The sequence below is a fragment of the Pseudorca crassidens genome, chromosome 8 (genome assembly GCF_039906515.1).
Source record: "Pseudorca crassidens isolate mPseCra1 chromosome 8, mPseCra1.hap1, whole genome shotgun sequence".
Taxonomy (NCBI): Eukaryota; Metazoa; Chordata; class Mammalia; order Artiodactyla; family Delphinidae; genus Pseudorca; species Pseudorca crassidens.
In genome coordinates this window covers 92,462,368-92,488,225 of record NC_090303.1, presented here as the reverse complement: position 1 = coordinate 92,488,225, position 25,858 = coordinate 92,462,368, and the positions used below count along the sequence as shown (strand labels likewise).

At 42.0% G+C, this 25,858-nt stretch overlaps 1 protein-coding gene across 2 annotated transcripts in view; it reads left to right on the top strand.

Annotated features, from left to right (window-relative positions):
* Window positions 1-25,858, top strand: part of KIAA1549 (KIAA1549 ortholog) — a 147,737-nt gene that overhangs the window by 76,436 nt on the left and 45,443 nt on the right. For both annotated transcript variants that reach the window (XM_067747139.1, XM_067747140.1), the window contains exons 9-12: window positions 4,352-4,529; window positions 7,529-7,716; window positions 16,939-17,135; window positions 18,871-18,986. In XM_067747139.1, the coding sequence (XP_067603240.1) occupies window positions 4,352-4,529; window positions 7,529-7,716; window positions 16,939-17,135; window positions 18,871-18,986 (679 nt within the window). The remainder of the gene's footprint in view (window positions 1-4,351; window positions 4,530-7,528; window positions 7,717-16,938; window positions 17,136-18,870; window positions 18,987-25,858) is intronic.

Below are 25,858 nucleotides of genomic sequence, written 5' to 3'. Positions count from 1 at the left end.
GTGGAGCAGCTAAGCCCGTGAGCCACAACTACTGAGCCTGCGCGTCTGGAGCCTGTGCTCCGCAACAAGAGAGGCTGCGACAGTGAGAGGCCCACGCATCGCGATGAAGAGTGGCCCCTGCCCTCGCACAGAAACGAAGACCAACACAACCAAAAATAAATTAATTAATCAATAAACTCCTACCCCCAACATCTTAAAAAAAAATAATAAATAAAGTGTACAGTGTGATGATTTGGTATATGTATATATTGTGAAATGATTATCACAATAAGATAACATATCCATCGCTCACATAGTTACCTTGTGTGTGTGTGTGTGGTGAGAACTTTTAAGATCTACTGTCTTAGCAGATTTCAAGTATGCAATACAGTATTGTTAACTATAGTCACCATGCTGTACTTTAGATACCCAGAACTTTATGGCTGGAAGTGTACCCCTTTTGACCACCATCATCCATTTTCCTTACTCTCCACCCCTGGCAACCACCAGTACACTCTTTCTGTGAGTTTGGCTTTTTTAGATTCCACATATGTGTGAGATCATACAGTATTTGTCTTTTTCTGCTGGACTTATTTCACTTAGCATAATGCCTCCAAGGTTCATCCTATGTAGTTGCAAATGACAGGATTTTCTTCTTTTTTATGGATGAATAATACTCCATTGTGTGTGTACGTGTGGGTATGTATTATGTACCATACCACATTTTCTTTATCCATGCGTCCATAGATGGACAGTTAGGTTTTTTTCCATGTCCTGCCTGTTGTAAATAATGTTACAGTGAACATGGGGTGCAGATATGTTTTCAAGATAGTGCTTTCATTTCCTTTGGAAATCCCAAAAGTGGAATTGTTGGTCCATATGCTAGTTCTAGTTTTAAATTTTTGAGGAACCTCCATACTGTTTTCCATAGAGGCTGTACCAGTTTACATTTCCACCAACAGTGCATGAGGATTCCCTTTTCTCTACATCCTCACCACCACTTATCTCCTGTCCTTTTGATAATAGCCATTCTGACAGGTGTGAGGTGATATCTCACCGTGGTTTTGATTTGCATTTCCCTGATGATTAGTGATGTTGAGTACCTTTTCATGTACCTGTTGGCCATTTCTGTATCTTTGGAAAAATGTCTGTTCAGATCCTATGCCCATATGTTACCCAGATTATTATTTTTTTTTGCTATTGAGTTATATGAGTTCCTTAATATATTTTGGATAGTAACCCCTCATCAAATAATGATTTATAAATGTTTTCTCCCATTTCATAGGTTGCCTCGTCATTTTGTTGATTGTTTCTTTTGCTGTACAAAAGCTTTTTAGTTTGATGTAGTCCCATTTGTTTATTTTTGCTTTGTTGCTTGTGCTTTGGGTGTCTTATCCAAAAAATCATTGCCAAGATGAATGTCAAGGAGCTTTTGCCATATATTTTCTTGTAGGAGTTTTATGGTTTTAGGTGTTTCCATTTGGAGTTAATTTTTGTGAGTAAGATGGTATCCAATTTCATTCTTTTGGATGTGAATATCTAGTTTTCCCAACAACATTTATTGAAGAGACTATCTTTTCCCCATTGATTATTCTTGGCTCCTTAGTCACCAGGGTCTTTTGTGGTTCCATATGAATTTTAGGATTGTTTATTTCTGTAAAAAAATGCCATTGGAATTTTGATAGGGATTGCATTGAATCTATAGATAGCTTTGGATAGTATGGACATTTTAACATTATTAATTCTTTTGATCCATGAACATGGGATGTATTTTCATTTATTTGTGTGTTCTTCAGTTTCTTTCATCTTGTCTTATATATTTCAGTATACAGATCTTTATCTCCTTGGTTAAATTTATTCCTAAATAGTTTATTTTTTTTGAGGCTATTGTGAGTGGGACTGTTTGTTTCTTTTTCAGATACTTTGTTATTAGTGTATAGAAATACAACTGATTTCTGTATGTTTATTTTATATCCTGCAACTTTACTGAATTTACTTACTCATTCTGATAGTGTTTTAGTGGATTCTTTAGGGTTTTCTAGATATAAGATCATGTCATCTGCAAACAGAGATGGTTTTACTTCTTCCTTTTCAATTTGGATGCCTTTTATTTCTTTTTCTTGCCTGATTGCTCTGGCTAGGATTTCTAGCAATGTGTTGAATAGGAATAGTGAGAGTGGATGATCTCATCTTATTCCTGATCATAAAGGAAAAGCTTTCAACCTTTCACCATTGAGTACAATGTTAGCTGTGGGTTTGTCATATATGGCCTTTTCTATGTAGAGGTATGTTCCTTCTATACTCAATTTGTTGAGAGTTTTTATCATGAATGGATGTTGAATATTGTCAAATGCTTTTTTTGCATCTATTGATATGATCATGTGGTTTTTATCTTTCATTTATTAATGTGATGTATCATATTTATTGATTTGCATATGTTGTGAATCTCACTTGATCATGGTATGTGATACTTATAATATGCTGTTGAATTTGATTTGCTAATGTTTTGTTGAGAATTTTTGCATCTGTATTCCTTTGAGATATTGGCCTGTAGTTTTCTTTTTTTATAGTGTCTTTACCTGGCTTTGGTATTAAGGTAATGTTAGTGTCGTAAAATGAATTTGAGAGTGTTTCCGCCTCTTCAATTTTTAGGAAAATTTTGAGGATTGGCATTAATTCTTCTTTAAATGTTTGGTAGAATTCATCAGTGAAACCATCTGGTCCTGGGATTTTCTTTGCTGGGAAGTTTGTGATTACTGATTTAATTTCCTTACTCATTATTGGTCTGTTCAGATTTCCTATTTCATCATGATCCAGTCTTGGTAGGGTGTATATGGCCAGGAATTTATCCATTTCTTCTAGGTTGTCAAATTTGTTGGCATGTAATGTTCATAGTAGTCTCTTTTGATCCTTTGTATTTCTGTGGTATCTGATGTAATGTCTTCTCTTTCATTTATAGTTTTTGAGTCCTCTCTCTTTTTATTGGTTATTCTAGCTAAATTGTCAATTTTGTTTATCTTTTCAAAGAACTGACTCTTAGTTTTGTTAATCTCTTCTATTGTTTTCCTGTTCTCTATTTCACTTATTTCCATGCTAGTCTTTATTATTTCCTCCCTTCTGCTAACTTTGGGCTAAGTTTGTTCTTCTTTTTCTAGTTTCTTGAGGTGTAATGTTAGGTTATTTATTTGAGATCTTTCTTTTTTCTTGATTTCATTTATAGCTGTAAACTTTCCTCTTGTAAGTGCTTTTGCTGCATCCTGTAAGTTTTGATATGTTGTGTTTCCATTTTAATTTGTCTCAAGATATGTTTTAAATTTCCCTTTTGATTTTTTTGTTGTTGTTGTTCACTGGTCGTTCAGGAGTGTGTTGTTTCATTTCCAAGTATTGGTGAATTTTCCAGCTTTCCTCCCATTATTGATTCTAGTTTCATACCGTTGTGGTCAGAAAAGATACTTGATATAATTTCTGTCTTTTTGGAATTGTTGAGACTTGTTTTGTGGCCTAACATATGATCTGCCCTAGAAAATGTTCCATGTGCATGTGAGAAGAATGGGTATTGTGTTGCTACTGGATAGAATGTTCTATATGTTTGTTAGGTTCATTTGGTCTATAGCATTGTTCACATCTGCTGTTTGCTTATTGATTCCTGTCTAGATGATCTATCCCTTTTTGGGAGTGGGATATTAAAGAATTTATGGTATTTATTATTTCAAGAGCAGTGGTTCTCAACTGGGGATGACTTTGCCCCCCCAGGGTTCATTTGGCAATGTCTGGAGACATTTTTGGTTGTCACAACTGGTGAGGAAGGGCATGGCTGTTGCTACTGGCATTGAGGGAGTAGAGGGCAGAGATGCTGCTAAACATTCTACTATACTTGGGATAGTGCCCCACATCAAAGAATTATCTGGATCAAAAATGGCAATAGTACTAAGGTTGAGAAACCCTGCCCTAGAAGAACAGGGAGAAAATGCTAATAGATTTGAGAAAGGATTGGCTAGAACCATCAATAGTTTCAGAGAACCAGGGATGTACCTAACTGTTATGGTTGATGTTGGGAGGACAACAGTGCCCTCCCATGACCTGTTGGAGCTGGTTGGTGGCTATTGTAGGCTGGACTTGGTATCTTCTCTGTACCCTGCTTGCCCCTTCGTCTCAGAGAAGACTTCGAGCAAGACAAAGCACATTTGTTTTTCTGCACAGAGGAACTTTCATTTTGACTGTTATTCCCATCAAGAGAGCGTCTTGGGCATTCTGGGATCTGGAATGGTGTAATGACCTTATTAGGGATAGGAATAAATCCTGAGTAACACAGTTACTCAGGCGTCTGGAAACATGAGCTTCTAAAATGCTAATAGTTTCTGTTATCTTTCAGGTGGTAAATGTGTCAAGGCTCGAGGGAGATGATAATCCCGTGCAGCTCATCTACTTTGTGGAGGATCAAGATGGAGAAAGACTCAGTGCAGTCAAGTCTTCAGATCTGATTAACAAGATAGATATCCAGAGAGCAGCCATCATCTTGGGCTACCGAATTCAAGGAGCTGTTGCCCAACGTAAGTGCGTGAGGTGTGGCCCCTCACAGTCATCTGTGCTGTGCTGGAGTCAAAAGCCAGTCTTTTTCTGACAATAAACTCTGAATTTAAAGCATTCTTACGTTCGCATAGTAGATATAAGAGGTCAGTCATTAAAATTAATTTGCCAATACCTTCTTTATTTTGATTGCATGCAGTTGTAGCATTCGCTGTTCTTTTTCCTACCCAGCATTTTATATTCATAGTGTTATAGTGAGTTTTAGTAGCTTGAGTTAACTTTAATAATTTTCCCCTCCTCCTGTACTATTTAAAAAAATTTTTGTCTTAGGTAAAATAATGTGTTTTCTCTGTATATATTCCAAACTCTTACATGTCATATTTTGAATGTTGATGGGGACAGTGAGTCACGCAGGAAGCTGGGAGGTACCCTCTGCATTTATTGGCTTCCTTCTGGGTCTTTTAACACAAAGAAGTCCTTGATTCTTACCCTTTTCAATCCTGTTTCTCTCCCACCCTGTCCTCATATCACTCATAATTTAGAAAGAGGTATTTTGGTATTTCTTTATTATTGTTGGAAGAGTCTAGGCTCCTGCTCCCCTGGCAATGGCTACTCTCAGTGCCGTTGTTCCCCAACTCATAGATGTGGGGTATTTAAAATTGAAAAGGAGAGGCATGGAAGAGTATATTTCTCTAAATATACCTTTATGAATCAGACTACTATTTTGATGTGGGTGTTTTTCCTTTATAATCCTGGGAGCAATCCTTGTAAGAGCTCAGAGAAACTTGCTCCCAACAGTAAAGGGATAACTAAATGTTCAGAAGGAATTTAGCATCAGAGAGTGTTGAAAAATTCCCGAGAAACTTCGGCGATGAAGGCAGTTTTTAACAAATGACAGCTTTGAAATTATCCTCCATGATGGAATGTCCTTTGTAAGAGCTATACTTGACCCTGGAAACTAACCAGGATGAGGGCCATGGGCACACTTTCTCCATTTTATAGGTGACGATGGGGAGAGTTTATAGGGAGAGTTGAAGCAAATAACCATTGGTGCTTTGTGTTTGCGTGTTTGAGATATGATTGTATATTAGTGTGTTCTATTTCAAAGCAGTGAGAAAAAAAATAATGAAGCATTTACTTGTATTTCTTCATATGTGACATTTCTGATTGTCGGAGGAGTGCCCCACTCCAGCTAAGCACTTCACTTTTTAGAAAAGGTTGCTTGCAGTAGGCTCTGGGCACCTTTCAAGACTACTTTCATCTGCTTTTGCACTCCTCTTGCCTCAGTTTCATGCTGAAAACCAACAGTCCTGGGATTGGGAGCCTAAGCCAACACCAGGGCCAGCCCCAAAACGGCTGCGGACTTGATGTCAGGCCCTCGTTTTGACGAGTCACAAGGTTTTACTAGGTTAGAGCTAAGAAGAGGACCCAGTTGTCTCAGCTCCTCAGTTTGGTTGTGTTACTCCTCTATTGTCAGCTGTTTTCATGCTAAATGAACTACATATACAAACTATATTCAGGTCAAATTAAAAAATGCAACATTTTAACTCTTTGCCACTTTCTCCATTTCCCGCATAGTCGTTGCTTTGTGATTTGTGCTGCTTTCATAGCGCTTGTGCCTGAGAGGGCTTGCGCCCCTCCCTGGTCACTCTCTAAGAGGCCGAAACCCGAACTTAAACCAGCACTAAGCATCTTTTTATTGTTACATCTTTGAGTAAAAACATTGTGATCCCATAGCACGTGTTAACCATTATAGGATATGAAAAGAGCGTAAAAGTTAGTCCCTGCCCAGGAAGACTGATATATATTTGAAGAGACAAGGCTTAGAGTCAGGACCATATTAATGAGCAAAGTGGTATAGTATACCAGGATGATACATTTATGTAATAAAGTGCATTGTAAAAGAATAACGAGGTACCATTTACAAGACCAAGACAACCAAGGACAAAAGAACTTGGACAAGGGGAATCTAGTGCGGTCACGGAGAGGTCGTTGTGAAGTGGCCCCAGCGGATGAGAGGGTTGGGCACGGAAGGGCGGCATTTTGGTTTTCAGAGCCTGGTGATTGGAACCTGGGCTTTAAGAGGACCAGGGAAGCAGTTTTAAGAAGAGCTGAATCTTGCGAGAGGATGAGTACGGAATGAAGAGGATGAGGGCCCAGAACTGGGAGGCCGGGTTAGGGAGAGGAGCTGGTGAAGGAGATTAAGGAGGACAGAGTAATTGAAGCATGATCGTCCAAGGCCATGAAAGATGGGGGGCTGAGGCAGGGGAGGGGGTGGGGGGGTTGGGGAGTGGAGGATTCAAAATAAGTAAGTTGATTTAATGTAATTTTAAAATTGACAACTGGTATAGCAGTTTCAGTTAAAAGTCATGGTTTTTTTTTTGCGGTACGCGGGCCTCTCACTGTTGCGGCCTCTCCCGTTGCGGAGCACAGGCTCCGGACGCGCAGGCTCAGCGGCCATGGCTCACGGGCCCAGCCGCTCCGCGGCATGTGGGATCTTCCTGGACCGGGGCACGAACCCGCGTCCCCTGCATCGGCAGGCAGAGTCTCAACTGCTGCGCCACCAGGGAAGCCCAAAAGTCATGTTTTAATTGAAGGGTTGAGGGAGAGATCTGGGTAAGGAAATGAAGGCAGTGCTCATAGATTGCTTACTGTGACTTTCTAGTTTTTGGTAAGGCAATATTCCCGCAGTGAGAATTTAGGGAGGGACCTGGTAGAATGAACTGGACATCAGGAGACGTGGAATAAACCTCACTTTGCCATTGAATTAGCCATTTTCCTTTAGACACGTCATATATGTTGCTGTGATCCCTACTGTACTGTAGATGGAATGTGTTGTGTTTGTTTACTGTGTCCCGTTCCCTGTCATCAGGAGACCATAGTCTCTCCCCAGTTGTCTTGAGCTGAAATGACAGGGACTTTCGTGGTTTCTCATGGAAGAGGGCACATTTACTGCCCAGAAGGGCTGTCCAGTAAAGGAGTGCAGAGGACTCACTGAGAGACCTTTCTTCCTCGTCTGCAGCTGTGGACAGGGTGAAGAGGCCATCATCCCCCGAGTCCCAGAGCAGCAGCCTCTGGGTCATTGTGGGCGTAGTCGTGCCAGTGCTGGTGGTGATGGTGATCGTTGTCATCCTCTACTGGAAACTCTGCCGCACGGACAAATTGGACTTTCAGCCTGACACCGTGGCCAACATTCAGCAGCGTCAGAAGGTAAGGGACAGACTCCTGCCCCGCGTTACTGTGAGCGTCCTGTGGACTGGGGTAGGGCAGGTCAGGTTCCTGGTACTGAAGGACATGGGGGAGAGCTGGTCAGGAAATCTTTTGGCTTTAGTGTTGGTGTCCCTTTGCCTCCATGTTTGCTTAGAAACCCAGGTCTTCTGTAGTATTAAATACATGCCCAGAAAATGAAGCCATGTGAAGGCTTAGCAATGCTGTGGGCTCTGAGTTCCACTGTGATTTTATTTTTGAGATGTTCAGTTAGAAGATCACATCCATTCTGTGTATGAATTCTGACCTATTTTAACCCTGGATATTTTCAGAGAACAGGAGCCAAGGAAGATTTTCTTTGATCTATGTATCGATTTCTTTCATACACAACTCTGCTGGCCGGCTCCTTTATTTTCCGTCCACCATATTGCAAGCCTACTTGTCCACCTTGATCAAGACCACATAATCATTAAAAAATGGTAATACATGCCTTAAACATTTTAACTTTATATATATATATACACACACACACACACATACATATATATATACACGCACACATACATATATATACACACATACATATATACACACACACATACATATACACACACATACACACACACATATATACACACATACATATATATACACATACATATATACACACATACATATATATACACACATACATACACACACACATATATACACATACATATATATACACACATACATATACACACACATATATACACACACATATATACACGCATACATATATACACACACATTACACACACATATATACACACATACATATATATACACACACATATATACACACACACATATACACACATGCATATATACACACACATATACACACACACATATATACACACACATACATATATATACACACACATACATATATATACACACACACATACATATATATATATATACACACACACACGCACAGACATACACACATATATATATATATAAAATTAGTCTTTACTTGACAATCTTTAAAAACAATTTGGAGTATTAGTCTATCAAAAGGAATTCTGTGTGGTCTTTCTTGTGAAGAAACAACGCACGTAAGGCATCAGCTGCAGTTTCTAGTTTGGGTTTCTCTAGGGAAGAGCAAAGCAACCTGAGTACAGAATTTTCTAGATGTTTTTCAATATCCCCCCCCCACCCTGCTCTGCAGTCTTTTAGAGTTAATTCTCCTGCGCCTAATTTGTCAGCAGTTTCTTTTTTCTTTCTTTCTTTTTTTTTTTCAGCAGCTCCTTTTCCATGTGTTTCCAAGGCATTCAGTTCAGTTTTTATGGTAATAGCAGTTTCCTTGTCACACTTAGGTTTCGACAGTTTCTGCAGTATATGTCACGTACCAGTTTCAGAGGAAGACATAGCCTCTTGGTCAGTATCCAGCTCCCCTGGTGAGCAAGAACATGCCAAGTAAGAGAAGAGCTCATTAGGTGCAAACACTGAGCTCAGCGCGCAGGTCAGCCACACCCAGGGCGTGGGAAGTGGTGCTCGCGGACTCTGTTTATTAACGTGTACCCACCATGGGTCTCACGTATTTAGAGGACTCACTCGACTCTAAAAGTTTGCTAAGAAAAAGCAAGCCCGAGGCAGAAAAACAAGAAATAAGGGATCGCCCTGTTAACCTTTTAATTTTACTCTCATTTTCTGGGTATACAAAAATTCTGCACATTATCAACCTAGACCTGATGGAGGAAACAAATAAGTATTATTTAAAAATTCATTTTGTTTGTAAAAGTAAATGAAGAGCATTCTTTTTCTTACAAATTAAGTAAGAAATGCAAACTCTTGATTAAATTGCAAGCTTATGGTTACCTAGTATTTTGGAAGCAGTTTCTACTAAGGTTATATTTATTACCTATCTTCATTTATTATTTACATAGTCTGCTAAAGTCGTTTTGTTGGTAGACTGGTGAATAGCACGGAAAAAACCTGGAAAAAAGTCCTTACTATACTACATGATTCACAGTGTGAATTTCATCGTAATGAGATCAACAGTAGGTTTGGAAATGCTTTTGTTCTGGTCAAAGAGTGTTGTTACAGAGAGATTTAACCAGTGTAGATGGTTATATATTTAGGTCAGTAGTGTGCCGTGCTTCCTCACATAAACACTCCTGTGGAAGCCCATCCATTGTCTGTTACTTCAGTAAACTATCAGAGGACAGCATCCCTTGAGTTCACAGCAGACTATTCCGCAAACTTTCGCCTTCTCCCACTTCTACTTCTGAAGGAGTCTCACGTCCCAGATGTTGTTGTACATCAAAATGGACAGTTTCCAATAGAACTTCAAGCCTTTGGAGTCCCTCTTCTGCAAGTGCTGCCTGGATTTGTGCATTCCCTTTTACAGCATCTTTGCACGAAGGGCCTTCTGCATGGAGGACTCCCTGACAGAAGAGGTGTTTTCTGACCCTGTTAGGAGCGTAGCAGGGTCTTTGTTTTGCTGGCAAAGGCACTCACCATATAGATCTTGTCATGTTTTTATAGTGAGAAAATGATCATTTCTATTTAGTTTAAAAATAAATATCTCTACTTCATAAGCGTTTCTTCTAAGATTATCTGGCAATAGTGAAGGGCCTCCAGCCTATTCCTTGGAGCACTTTGCAAAGATGCTGTCTTCCCTGCAAGAGCTCTTTTTCCTTCTTGTGCGGCTCTGTGTTTTCTCTCTACGCTCTGCTCACCCCGCCCCCTGACGGCGCTTCACCACGACTCTCTGAAATCTTTTAGCAAATCCCAGAGCTGCAAACATCTGGAAACGATAAATGTGCTGACCCAAAATCCACACCCCCTTCTTCTTGTAACCAGAAGGAAACCTCTTCATATTGTCTGGGAGTAGGTTAGTTTTGAAATATGATGAGAGAGGCCATTCTGTCTTATTCTGAAGCAGGGTCTTTTAAAATTTCTAATGAGAAAGAAAAAAACCCCTAACCCATGTCTTCCTTTTATCTGTATTCCCTTTAATCTGTAGCCCAAAGGCATCACTTTTTTACTGCTCCCAGTAAAATTGCAGCTTGGACCCGCCTCGCCCTGCTGAGGTTCTATTTAAAGACATGAATGGCATTGGCTAGATGCTGCCGGCCCTGTGGAAACTTGTTCCTTCTGCTGGGGACAGTCCACACCCGCTGGTTGGCCTAGGACCCTGGTTCTTAGCCGGCTGGCACTGTGGGCAGCCAGATGGAGCTGCCTCAGCCACTGCCTGTTCATTCACCCAACACTGAGCACTTGCTCTCAGACAAGCAGGGCTGGGCTGGGTGACAAGCACAGATAACATGCGATCCCTGCCTTTGAGGGCTTTCATAAGGGAGAAAGAAGGACAAGCAGCTAAAAGCTGACACGCAGCAGCGTAAGTCTGTCCAGGGCACTGAGGGAGTACAGGCAAGGGGCAGCCACCCCTGCGTCTGGAGGTTGTGGAGGTGAAGTGGGCCCAGGCAGGAAGGATGGAGCAGAGGTGAGTGGAAGGAAGGGCACAGCCAAAACCGAGGCCACAGAAGTAGGCAAGAGCCATTCTTGGAGGGGTTTATGGGACACGTCAGGGGGCGGAGGTGATGCTGTAGGCCCTGGGAGCCACTGAGGGGGTCTCGGGGTGGGGGGGCTTGGACACATCTATGTTTGGAACCTCCACTGAAGGGGCTCGACGGGTTGAAGCGAAGTTCCAGGAGGGTTTCTTCCATCTGAGCCGAGTTCATCTCCTCTCCCTCTGCAAGGATCCTGGTAACACCTAAAGTGTTGGTGGTTTCAGTGTACCCGCGTGATTTGCTGCGGCCTGGGGGCGGGAGAATCTTGGAGGACTGCTCGCCACCTCCTAGACCTCAGGGTGACCAGCGGCCCCATGCTGGGCTGCAGTGGAGACCCGCAGATGGCAATAGGTGCGCCTCGTCTTCACCTCCTGAATGGAAGCAGCATGGTGGCTGTAGTGACTTTTCACACACCACACCCATCAAATAGCAAATGCTTAAACAATGGCTCTCTCTTCAAGGCTGCACATTTTTATTCAGCCACTTTGGGGATTTGCTCTGTGGTTTCTCTTGTCATCTTAACTGCTCCTTCCCAGGGGTTCAGGCTAACCCGAGTACTGGGGACTTCACTGTGTCGTGTTCCATCTGGGTCGCATTATATTTATGGCTTACATGTTTTAAAATTCATCAGGCGTCTCTCCTGTTACTTGGCTGACCTGCTCTTCCAGCCCACCCTGACTTGTCAGCGACATATTCCGATGAGATACAGACAACAGGGTCTGTCTCTTCTGTGATATATTAAAGAAAGAAGGAACAAAAGAGCCGTCTTTCCTCAGAAAACCTGGGTCCTATTGGGAATATTGAAGGCACTAATGAATTGTGACTCTTTTATAAAATGCTGATTGACACTTATTCTGCATGTGGAGGCTGGAGGCACAATACAGCCAAACTTAACTCTAGATTTTTTTTTAAGACCTGGAAAAACTAGAAAAAGTGTTCCAGAAAATAAGGATGAAACAAAAGGAGCCAATTCCATAAGTGAGGAGGACAGTGTTTTCTCTAATTTTTTCCTTCTGTGTAGACGGCTTTTGTTTTGTGTGTAAGCAAAAAAATTTCTATTGTTTATAGAAGGAGGTGACTCACCCATCCTGAGAGAAGTCAGGGATCTAATGAACGTATTTAAAGGTATTAGTCAGGGGGCTTCCCTGGTGGCGCAGTGGTTAAGAATCCACCTGCCAAGGCACAGGACACAGGTTCGAGCCCTGGTCTGGGAGGATCCCACATGCTGTGGAGCAACTAAGCCCGTGTGCCATAACTACTGAGCCTGCGCTCTCGAGCCCGCGAGCCACAACTACTGAAGCCAGCACACCACAACTACTGAGCCCGGGAGGCACAACTACTGAGCCTATGCTGTAGAGCCTGCGAGCCACAACAACTGAGCCCACGTGCCACAACTACTGAAGCCCGTGCGCCTAGAGGCCGTGCTCTGCAACAAGAGAAGCCACCGCAATGAGAAGCCCGCGCACCGCAACGAAGAGTAGCCCCCCGCTCGCCGCAACTAGAAGAAAGCCCGTGCACAGCAATGCAGCCAAAAATAAATAAATAAAATATAATAAATAAATAAATAACATAAAAGAAAACTAACTGCATTTCCATAAAGACAAGCAAAAAAAAAAAACCAAAACTTACCCAAAAAAAAGATATTAGTCAGAATTAACAAAAGCCAGCAGGACTTTAAGGCTATAACAGATGTATATTTCATATGACATCTACCCTTTTCTTGGTTCCCCACAAAATCCAGTAAGTTTGGTGCTTCAACTGACTTTTTTGAAATTCATTCAGTCATCAGATATTTATTGAGGGTCTACCACGTGTCATGTCCTGTTGCTGAATTACAAAATTTTGTATCTAAATTTATATCTATAGCTTTATCTGGTCTCTGAGAACTCTCAGCTGACTATATTAAGTGCTTGATGTTTCATTGACCAGCAGCAGTAACATTGCTGTCAATCTCATTTGCGTGGTGCCTTGGCATTTATGAAGCATTTTGACATTGTCAGGGAGGAAGAAATGTTCTAGGTTTTCCTGGCTGGTCTACAAATTAAATTGACCTGAGACAGGTTAACAGGAGGAAATCACAGAAAGGTTTAATAACATGTATACATGGGAGAGACGCGTGTATAGAACTGAGTAACTCACCAAAATGACCAAAACCCTCACCTTAAATATCACCTTCAGCTAAAGACGAAAGAGGATGTTGGTGGTGGTTTGGGACTTCAGAGGGGAGGAAGGCAGCTCACATGGAGATGGAAAAGCAAATGTTTGCTAGACAAATGCCTGCTGGGCCAGTCAGAGACGGGGCGCAGAGAGGAGTGGTGATAGCCCTCTTTCTGGAGTAGGTAGGTCCTCTGTCTGTATTCTGTTAGGCAGTTGGTGGGGGAAGGGAATATCAAACTTTCTTCCTGAGTCTTTTGGGCCTTGATTGTTTTCAGCTTGAAATAATCCACATGCCGGAGAGACATTTGGGGGTAGCACATTCTGTTTCCCTATGACATATACATATGTACAATATGTTTCTTACATGAACCTGAGATCGTGTCAGGGAAGGCATTTAGTTCCTGGATTTGGGTACAGACCGCACCAAGGAAGCAGTGCTGTCCATATTTTTCCCTTATCACTTTGGAGACCTTTGCTTAGAGGAGGCAATCTGGGGCTTCTCCTTCAATTTTGATAAAGCAAATCATCTAAGTTGCAAAGGTGGTGATGTTGATGATTAAATGACTGTTGATTGTATCTGTTATTCTTTCATTTATTTATTTAAATCTTTATTTATGTATTTTTGGCTGCGTCCGGTCTTAGTTGCAGCGCTCGGGCTTACTTGCCCCGTGGCATGTGTTATCTTAGTTCCCCGACCAGGGATCGAACCTGCACCCCCCTGCATTGGAAGGCGGAGTCTTAACTACTGGACCGCCAAGGACGTCCCTATTGTTTCATTTAGAGGCACCTTATGGAGCTAAAATGAGGTGCAGCTGGGGTAAAAGCAGACACATGGATGACGGGTGTGCTTCTTCTATGAAGTGGGAGAAGGATTCTTCAGAAAGGAGAAACCAAAAGTTTATACACAGAAGTTGTCAGTTTGGAATTTGATTCCTTTGAAAGGGCCACATGCCCCTAGGGAGGTATACACCCGCAGAGATTTGGGGAGCCCAGCTGAAGACGGCTGGTGGGTCGGGGGGAGTCATGGAGCTGCAGGTCTGGGCTCATTGTTTGGGCAGCAGCGTTTGTGAGCTGAGGACTGCGTGCCACTCACAATCTGTGTGGTGAAGTAGACTGTTGGTAACACGATATCGTTAACTTAGAAAATACAGGCACGCCAGTCTTTGCCTTTTGTTTCTGAGCAGTGTCTTTGTGAACTCTATTTATAGTAAGTTCTGTCCCCCTCTGCTGGTGTAAGCCATTATTGCAGGCTGCTTTCCATCTACCCATCCAGCCTAGATTTTTAGTGCGAAAAGACCTTAAGAGATCACAATCGAAGCCATTGACGTTGTCACTCATCTGTGCATAAAGTTGGCACAAATACGCTGAAACCTTTCACTTCTACGTGCCGTATATTGTCTGGCACAGCTCCTTAGATGGGTTAGCCTTTGTCTTCTGACTGATGGGACTCTCTGTGGGTGTGGAATTCAGCCCGATGGGATTGCAGGTGGGGCTCCTCCCAAGGAGACCCTTGGGACAACTACTAATGTGTGGTTTATTTTCCTCTACTCTGTAAGCTTGAATAAAGGAAACGGTTAACACCCACCCCTGGCACTTTCAGTGTCACCAAAACAGTGCCTCACCTTTATTGCCCACGTTTCTGTTCCTCTTCAGACCTCATTCTGTCTTAGCACAGGCCTAGAAGCTGACCCTGGACTCTGTGGCCGCAGGGCTCAGAGGGTTTTTGTTGTGGGTTTGCTGTTGGTACCGGGTATCCCCTGGTAGGCCTTCTGCATCCACCAGTGTGAGGGGTACACTTGAGAAGACTCCGCTCTCCTTCATCTTTGTTACTTCCGTTACTTCCGTTGGCCACTCCTTTCTAGAAATTCTTTATTCCCTTGGCTTCTGTTACATTGAAGTTTCCAAATTCTTTTTTCTTTGAAGTCGCCTATTTTGTTCCTGGCTTCCTTTTCCTCCTCTTAGCCGCAAACTGTTTGATGTTCTCCAACATTTTATCCATAGGCTCTGTTTTCATCTTGGAAAATCTCAACTCCCCTACGTGTCACCTTCTATTACAGATGCTCTCCAGGTCACACCTCCAGCCTGAGAGTTCCCCCAAGCTTGTCCTCTGTTTCCAGCTATGCTGAGCTAGCTACTTTTCCTTTTCTTTTTTTTTTAAAGGTCAAATTTTTTTTTGTTTGTTTTTTATAGATTTATTTATTTATTTGTTTATTTTTGGCTGCATTGGGTCTTCGTTGCTGCGTGCGGGCTTTCTCTAGTTGTGGTGAGAGGGGGCTACTCTTCGTTGCGGTGTGCGGGCTTCTCATCGTGGAGGCTTCTCTTGTTGCAGAGCACAGGCTCTAGGCGCACGGGCTTCAGTAGTTATGGCACACAGACTCAGTAGTTGTGGCTCACGGGCTCTAGAGCGCAAGCTCAGTAGTTGTGGCGCACGGGCTTAGTTGCTCTGCGGCATGTGGGATCTTCCCGGACCAGGGATCGAACCCGTGTCCCCTGCATTGGCAGGCGGATTCTCAACCACTGAGCCACCAGGGAAGCCCTGAGCTACTTTTCTTTGGAGCTTTTCCTGCCATCTCAAACTAAGCATGTGTGGAGCGAAACCTGTCTTTCTACCTCTTCGTCATCATTCCTTTGCAACTCACCTTTTTCTTTTAATGTCACGTCTACTGTTTGGGATACCCTGAATGTAGCTTCATGTCAGCACTGGAGTCTTTCTCCCCTTTGCCTCTCGAGTCTGTGTTCAGCTTCCGTGTGCTTCTGCCTGGTCTCTAGAGCTGTTCATTCCTTCCCATTTTCCAGAGCTTTTTATTTCTTCCCATTTTCACTGCTGAGGTTTGGGCCCAGGCTTTCGTCATTTCGTGCACGTAGTACTGTTGGGCCCTCTGACTAGTCTCCTTTTGTCCTAAATGCTTGCATTTTAGAAATCTGCCTCTTTAGAAACATTTAGTGGTTTTCTGCTCTAGAAGCTGGCATGTGGAGTCGTCTGCATACAGGCTGGCCTTCTCTCATTCCCCTACATCCTGACCGTTCTAGTGCAGTTAATGTAATCTTTTCCCAAGCCTCAAGTCTTCTCTGGACCTTGACACAACTTAGAACAATCTCTGTGTAGCCACCTCTTTTTATTTCCAAGTTTGGCCTGTCCTCTGAGGCCTGGCACAAGTCCCCAGTCTCTAGGAAGAATATCTCAGCCACGTCAGCCTCTGGAATTGTGTAGCTGCTCTGACAGCAGTCAGGGATTGTCTTGTGATGTCTTTTGTGTTATGGTCTAAATATCTAATCCCTGTACTTGAATCTGTAGCAAGTATCTGTCTTGTCTGCAAACTCTAGGTATAAACCCTGCACAGGTCAGTGCTTTAGAGATGCATGTTGAGCTGAATTGCAAGCACACTCCTGGATCAGAAGCTGGCACTCACAATCTTGCCAGCCCTCACAATCTCATCTCATATTCCTCAGATTCAGATTAATTTCCTGTGTGTGTGTGTGTGTTTGTGTATGTCTGTTTCAGTTGCAGATCCCTAGTGTGAAGGGCTTCGACTTTGCTAAGCAGCATCTGGGTCAGCACAATAAAGATGATATACTGATCATTCATGAGCCAGCCCCGCTGCCAGGACCTGTGAAGGACCATGCCACGCCCTCTGAGAATGGAGATGTGCCGAGCCCCAAGGCAAAGATCCCTTCCAAGAACGTCCGTCACCGAGGAAGGTTCTTACTGGGCTTTCTGTATTTTTCTCTAGCGTGGCATGCGTTTCTGTTTTCCATTTGTCAGTTTCCAGTAGCAGAAAGGCTGATGGTGAGTGTTGTCTGGGTCTGCAGCTTGGAAGGCTGACAACATTTGCCCAAAGTCAACGAACCTGATGGCTCTTGATCCACTCTAATGGACTCTCAAAGGAGGCCTGTGTGCTTTCCTTCCCCAAAGTGTTTAAGATTAGAAATCACTGTCCATCATGGTTTGGTGGTCCGCCTGGAACTTCATTAGGGATTGACCAGCTCTAGGGTCCATATTGTGGGGTGACCATGCCAGGCCCTCTGGAGGTGATATTAGGAATAATGTATAAAAAAATGCATGGCCTGTGATACACAGTCAGCCAGTATCAGCTTTGCCCTTGCCCGTTAATGCCAGCCACTGGAGCTGTGGCTTCCTTGCTTGGTCTGCAGGTGACCTTCATCATATCCTTCTCTCCTTGCTTGGCTTTTCTCCATGTGCTCCTCTTGTCCCCCATGTTAGCATGTGTGCATGGATTCTTCATCGCCTCCCCCTGCCCAGCTCCCCTTTCCCAGTTAATTCCCATTCCACTTATCAAAATTAAGTGCACAGAGAACTGCTTGCTAACAGACTACCTACCATCACCCGGTGACCCTGTGAGACGGGCTACAGCTGTGTGAAGACACGGTTCAGAATCAGGTTTTATTAACTTGACTTTAGATCAAAGAATGTTCAGGCTTTGGTATTGAAGCCTCAGATTATCAGCTTTCCTTTGAGCTTTGGAACTCTAAATCCTGATTTTCTGCTGAGAAGGGGAAAGTGTGTGATCATACCAACGTTCAAAATGATCTTATTATTTCTGACTTAACAGAAAACCTACTCCAGTGTTTCTGGCCTAGTTTTAAGAATTTAACGAATGTTAGAACACACTCTTTACAAAAGAAGATGAATAATGTAGAGAGATATCATTTGCTTAATTACTTTGCAGAGTGAGAGTAAATCAAATCATTAAAGATTATTGAATATGCTAGTACAGTATAGCAAAGTCTTTTTTTCTCCTCTGGTAGCTTCATCCTAAACATTTAGTCACAACATCTTAATGTTCTGCGTGGTTAATATCATATTTTAGCATGTCTCAGGGGCACCAGAATGTCTCGGCATTTCAGGAAGCCCAAAGAGAAGGGGTGTTAACTGATTAAGGATTTTCACTAGCCTGGTGCAACCTGGGTTCTGTGACACCCTTGCTCTTAATATATAGAATCAAATCTCAGCGATAATCATTGCCTTTGTGTTGCAAGTGTAGGCTTCTTCCAAAGATTTGGAGTTATATGGGGTGACTGCAGAACTACCCTGGCTTCTTAGGAATTCTGCAGACCCAGCTAACGCCTAACCAAGCTTGAACTCCAGATCCTCTAATCCAACCCACGCCAGCCCCAGACTGCCAGTCCAAGCCCAGGGAGCTTGGAGACCATCCTCCACTGGGTACCTGGTTTCCTACCATTTGTTGAAATGAGCCCACTGAGCCATTTAGTCAGCTGTGTCAAGCTGTCTTCACAAGGTGACTGTGTGCTATTAATGTGTTCCTTGAAGATGCCATGCCACGAAACAATGTTTTGGACTGTTTGATTTCGCCCAGTTTTGCCTGGAAGCCTGACTTCCACATCCAAATGAATGTGACCTTTCTCCCACCTTTCTTTCTTTTTCCTAATGTTTGTATTTGTTTTGTGTCTGCAGAGTTTCTCCCTCAGATGCTGACTCTACAGTAAGTGAAGAGTCCAGTGAGAGGGAAGCAGGGGACAAGACTCCAGGAGCGGTGACCGATGGCAAGTCCCACAGAGCCCTACAGAGTGGTCTGTGACCCTTCTTGTTCTCCACTTTAAAAGTAGTAATTATGAGGGAATTCCCTGGTGGTCCAGTGGTTAGGACTCCGTGCTTTCGCTGCTGAGGGCTGCAGGTTTGATCCCTGGTCAGGGAACTAAGATCCCACAAGCTGTGCAGTGTGGCCAAAAAAAAAAAAAAAGTAATTATGAGGTTCCAATAGACTAGGGTTTTATACTACTTCAAATGCAGAACATTAAAAAAAACCCCAAAACCTGTGCAGTAGAATATTCATCTTTCATTTAGTGAATTTCTCAGATTGACTGTCACCATCTAACACTGTTTTTGTGTCTGCATTGGGATGGGGCCATGCTAGAAGTCAGAGATTCACTGATAAATTTTGAGGTTAACAGTCACCTTCTACTCTAGTGGCGGCTTCTAAGGATTTTCCTCTCCGAAGGACAAGGAGGAACCAAACTAAAGAGTCTCAAAAACTGCATCCAGGATTCAGTGACCTTTTTGGGAGCCTGTTCAAGTATTTCACAGTTGTCACTGTTAGAAAGTTGATTATTTCTCATAGGTCCAAGTGCATTATATTTTGTCCTGGTCCTAGATCTGTCTTCCAGAAATAGTTGAGTGTGATTAGATGGTTTAGCATATATTTACATGTGTTGTCAGACGCTGTAACTCCTTAGGCCAGGTATGAAATGTACTTCACTCCCCTTCTAAAGAGTATTGTCATAAAACTTATGCCCTGCAGTAGAACTAAGCCCATAGGTCTTAGTAGACTTGGAGCATTTTTTGGCCTGATGACAAGGTAGGTTGGTTTTAGTTGAATTGATTCTGTTAAATGTGCTAGTACAGCTCTTATACTTGCTGGAGTTTTTTTTTTTTTTTTTTTTTTTTTTTGCAGTACACGGGCCTCTCACTGTTGTGGCCTCTCCCGTTGCGGAGCGCAGGCTCCAGACACGCAGGCTCAGCGGCCATGGCTCACGGGCCCAGCCGCTCCGCGGCATGTGGGATCTTCCCGGGCCGGGGCACGAACCCGTGTCCCCTGCATCGGCAGGCGGACTCTCAACCACTGCGCCACCAGGGAAACCCTGCTGGAGCTTTATTTATGCTTCAGGGTTGTGTTTTAGCAATGCAAAGAAAATTGGGGTGCCTCAGGATATCATTTTTATTTTAATTAATTAATTTATTTGGCTGCACCACTTGCAGGATCTTAGCTCCCCGACCAGGGATTGAACCCAGGCCCTTGGCAGTGAAAGCGTGGAGTCCTAACCACTGGACCACCAGGGAGTTCCCAGGATATCATTTTTAATAGTAATTTTTATACTTACATTTTCATCACAAATTTCTTTGTATAAAGATGCAGTACAGAGTGAACCATATTCTATAAATGAATAGATTCTGGTTGGAAGCTGGAGGGCCTGTTCTATCACTGTCATGTTTGTGACTTTGTATGTCCCTGAGTCTTTGGGGCTCCTGTGGGATTAAACTAGCTGGTTTTTGAGATTCCTTCCAGTTGTTTCTTTTTTAATGTTACAAAAATACCCCTTAGGGCTTCCCTGGTGGCGCAGTGGTTGAGAGTCCGCCTGCCGATGCAGGGGACACGGGTTCGTGCCCCAGTCCGGGAAGATCCCACATGCCGCGGAGCGGCTGGACCCGTGAGCCATGGCCGCTGAGCCTGCGCGTCTGGAACCTGCGCTCTGCAACGGGAGAGGCCACAGCAGTGAGAGGCCCGTGCACTGCAAAAAAAAAAAAAAAAAAAAAAATACCCCTTAGAATAAGGGAAGAATAAAGAATTTTTTCTTTAGCTCTAATTTCATAGAATCTTAAAAATTATTTAGCGTTATGGTAACAGGTGTACTGTTTCAGATAGACAGGATTAAAATCTAATTTTGATTCTGGTAAAGAAATATTGGGGAAAAAAAATCAGCTCTGGAGTTTCTTAATTTCTGTTAATTGCATATCTGAGAAAATCTTGCTTTCAGTTCCTGTTTTTAAGTCCTTACTGTTAGTATTAGAACCAGTATATTCGACATGGCTAACAAAAATCAAATATCACTCAACATATATTTAAAATCCATGTCAGTGTTGGGACTCGACTCAGAGTTGACCATGGAAGGAGACAAGAGGGCTAGATGTTCTCCTGGGTCCTAGAAGCTCAGATGCCGCTATTTGGATTTGAAAATGCACCAGAATTTGTATGTTATTTTCATGCTTTAGAAAGATGGTTTTCTCACTACAAATATCAATTCACCTGTAAAACTTTATTTACTTCTTAAAAATTTTAATGCTGCCATAAAGGTGTTTTATTCCTTGCCTAGAACTTAGTTAAATACCCTATAAAACTATTCTGAATTTTTATTCATAGCTTTTAAAGTATTTTGTAATTGACATAAAAATCCATCTTGTGTTGCAAATCCTAATGAAATACAAATTAATGGAGGCGGAAGGTTGCTTGAGAACCATTCTGGGTTACTCCTCCAAGCTGCCCTGGGACCGGTGTTGCTGCTCACTACAGCGGGTGGCATAGCTGCTGGGTCTCTTTAGACTCCTTGGCAAGGCTTTCGATGGCTGTCACAAGTCATCCAGCATTTTCAGGGCCCACCTTGCAATGGAAGCTGAGAAAAGACCGTTGTTTTGGTTTTGGGTCAATTCAAGGTTGTACTTTATTCTTTCCCAGCTAACCATTTTTGGAAGGTGGCTAGACCGTGATGCATACCTTTACAACCTTCGAGACCCTTATGAGATTATTCACGCTGTGTTCAGTGTCCCTGCGTTCACAGTTATTGCAGTTTTAGAATAAGTCACATCATTACCACTGCTTCCCCTTAGCAAAGTTGTGAAGACGGCTGAGGTTTGGAGTAACACATGTTCCTTACGTGAAGGCAGCTACGTTCAGGCTACCAGTGCTGTGTCCAGGCATAATTCTAGTCTTCTCTGTCTCTTCTTTATCATCAGGAATAAACCACGTAGGTAAGGATGGCTAAATGCTGAGTATTTTCTTTTTGCTCTCCGTAGGTTGCATGTATGCAAGGCTGTGATTTTTAAGTATTTAGAACTTCATTAATTTGAATTCAGCAAGTCCAGATTCTGGAATCTCACATAGGAACTAAGCTGACATTTACTTTTGCACATGCTAAAGAGTTTGCAAAGCAAATTAAATTTTTAACAACAATGTAGGGTGACTATTTTGACTACATCTAACATCAGAGTTTTTCAAGTAATTGTGGAGGACACATTTATAAATGATTGAGACCATAAATTATAACTCTCCTCTTTTCATTATAGTGAATTCCCAGAGTAGAATTTTATAAACTTAGTTGAGATGGCTAGTCATTTACTCATGCAGTTAGCAAATGTTTACTAAGGGCCTGTGATGGGTTAGGTGCTGGGATAGGATGAAGACGAAGAGACAGATGTGATCCCTGCCTCACAGGATACTAATGTGGGTCACAGGCCTTAGTATTAATGCAGTGTGATGTATTTACCAATAGATAATGAAATTAATATTTCTTTAAAAATGTTCTGTTGCTTTGGTATTTCAGTAATTCAGATTGCCTTTTCCTGTGTCATTTTGCTTTGTGGACATTATCCTGTACTGTAATTTCTATCATATATATATATTTTGTTTGTTTGTTTGATAATATTTGAAGAGAAAGGACTTTAATCTAAAGTCCCTACTTGCCTTAAGGCAGGATTCACACAGTATTGATCTCTACGTAGGCCTTGTACTTTCCATTGGTCGTTATTATCCAGGTAATTTTTTAAAAAAAAAATTGTGCAGTGCGTAGCAAACAATAAAAATAACTGTGTTTATAATATGTATTATATATATATTTCTATGTATAATAACCCAGTTTGTTTATCTATATGTATGGAGATATATGTATGTGTGTATATATAATATGTGAATATGACAGATAACAAACTGCTCTTTTCAGCCTTTTGGAAGAGCTGGGTAGAGGTTGAGGGTTTTCTGCATGTCCCCTGCTTCTCCTGTTGCAGTTGGTGAATTATAGAGCGAGGATCCAGGTGGGGAGTGGGATGGGGCATGGACAGGAGTGAGACACAGGCCTGCAGCTCCCTGGACCCGGGCAGGCAGACAGCGCAGGGGGGAGGGGCCTTTCTTCCTGGTCACCTTTGCACCCTGATCTTGTTACCATCCTGGAGGAAAGCAGTCTCAGCCTTAGGTATCAGTAGCTTAATGGGACACCCTTGTGACATCTGCTGTCACTTTAAAAGTTTGGGTTAGCAAGGCTAGCCTTATCTGATGAAGCTAATTATCTCCTTCTAGGCTTCTTGCCTGTAATTTGAGTAGCTGAAGGGATGAATGGTGGTGTCTGGCTGTGCTTGTATTGTGCAAATGGTCAGGCTCCCTCCAGGCAGGGAAAGAAAGCTGGAGAATAGCCTGGATCCAGACAAGTCTGCCTCCTGGACAAGAGAGATGTCTTCGTTCACAGAACTATGCACATAATTTCTCATCACTTGGGATAGCAAGTGAATATAATTCAAATTAAGAGGAAGTACAAAGATGTACGTACCACTGATGTGCGTTCCTTCTATACAGTATCAACTACTTACTCCTTACTGCTTTGCTCAACACTTCTTTTTTTTAATTTAATTTAAAAAATTTTTTTATACAGCAGGTTCTTATTAGTCATCAATTTTATACACATCAGTGTATACATGTCAATCCGAATCTCCCAGTTCATCCCACCACCACCCCCCCAACACCACTTTCTCCCCTTGGTGTCCATACGTTTGTTCTCTACATCTGTGTCTCAGTTTCTGCCCTGCAAACCAGTTCATCTGTACCATTTTTCTAGGTTCCACATATGTGTGTTAATATATGATATTTGTTTTTCTCTTTCTGACTTTATGCACTGTGTGTGACAGTCTCTAGATCCATCCACGTCTCAACAAATGACCCAATTTTGTTCCTTTTTATGCCTGAGTAATATTCCATTGTATATATGTACCACATCTTCTTTATCCGTTTGTCTGTTGATGGGCATTTAGGTTGCTTCCATGACCTGGCTATTGTAAATAGTGCTGCAGTGAACACTGAGGTGCATTTGTCTTTTTGAATTATGGTTTTCTCTGGGTATATGCCCAGTAGTGGGGTTGCTGGATCATATGGTAATTCTATTTTTAGTTTTTTAAGGAACCTCCATACTGTTCTCCATAGTGACTGTATCAATTTACATTCCCACCAACAGTGCAAGAGGGTTCTTCCCTTTTCTCCACACCTTCTCCAGCATTTGTTGTTTGTAGATTTTCTGATGATGCCCATTCAAACTGGTGTGAGGTGATACTTCATTGTAGTTTTGATTTGCATTTCTCTAATAATTAGTGATGTTGAGCAGCTTTTCATGTGCTTCTTGGCCATCTGTATGACTTCTTTGGAGAAATGTCTATTTAGGTCTTCTGCCCATTTTTGGATTGGGTTGTTTGTTTTTTTAATATTGAGCTGCATGAGCTGTTTATGTATTTTGGAGATTAATCCTTTGTCCGTTGATTCATTTGCAGATATTTTCTCCCATTCTGAGGGTTGTCTTTTCATCTTGTTTATGGTTTCCTTTGCTGTGCAAAAGCTTTGAAGTTTCATTAGGTCCCGTTTGTTTATTTTTGTTTTTATTTCCATTACTCTAGGAGGTGGATCAAAAAAGATCTTGCTGTGATTTATGTCAAAGAGTGTTCTTTCAAAGTTTTCCTCTAAGAGTTTTATAGTGTCCGGTCTTACATTTAGGTCTCAAATCCATTTTGAGTTTATTTAGGTGTATGGTGTTAGGGAGAGTTCTAATTTCATTCTTTTACATGTAGCCGTCTAGTTTTCCCAGCATCACTTATTGAAGAGACTGTCTTTTGTCCATTGTATATCCTTGCCTCCTTTGTCATAGATAGTTGACCATAGGTGCATGAGTTTATCTCTGGGCTTTCTATCTTGTTCCATTGATCTATGTTTCTGTTTTTGTGCCAGTACCATATTGTCTTGATTACTGTAGCTTTATAGTATAGTCTAAAGTCAGGGAGTCTGATTCCTCCAGCTCCGTTTCTTTCCCTCAAGACTGCTTTGGCTGTTGGGGGTCTTTTGTGTCTCCATACAAATTTTAAGATTTTTTGTTCTAGTTCCATAAAAAATGCCATTGGTAGTTTGATAGGGATTGCACTGAATCTGTAGATTGCTTTGCGTAGTATAGTCATTTTCACAATATTGATTCTTCCAATCCAACAACATGGTATATATCTCCATCTGTTGGTATCATCTTTAATTCCTTTCATCAGTGTCTGACAGTGTTGTGCATACAGGTCTTTTGTCTCCCTAGGTAGCTTTGTTCCTAGGTATTTTATTTTTTTTGTTGCAATGGTAACATGGTAATGTTAAATGGTAATGGTAAATGGGATTGTTTCCTTAATTTCTCTTTCAGATTTTTCATCATTAGAGTATAGGAATGCAAGAGATTTCTGTGCATTAATCTTGTATCCTGCAACTTTACCAAATTCATTGATTAGCTCCAGTAGTTTTCTGGTGGCATCTTTAGGATTCTCTGTGTATGGTATCATGTCATCTGCAAACAGTGACAGTTTTACTTCTTCTTTTCCAATTTGTATTCCTTTTATTTCTTTTTCTTCTCTGATTGCCATGGCTAGGACTTCCAAAACTATGTTGAATAATAGTGGTGAGAGTGGACATCCTTGTCTTGTTCCTGACATTAGAGGAAATGCTTTCAATTTTTCACCATTGAGAATGATGTTTGCTGTGGGTTTGTCGTATATGGCCTTTATTATGTTGTGGTAGGTTCCCTCTATGCCCACTTTCTGGAGAGTTTTTATCGTAAATGGTGTTGAATTTTGTCAAAAGCTTTTTCTGCATCTGTTGAGATGATCATATGGT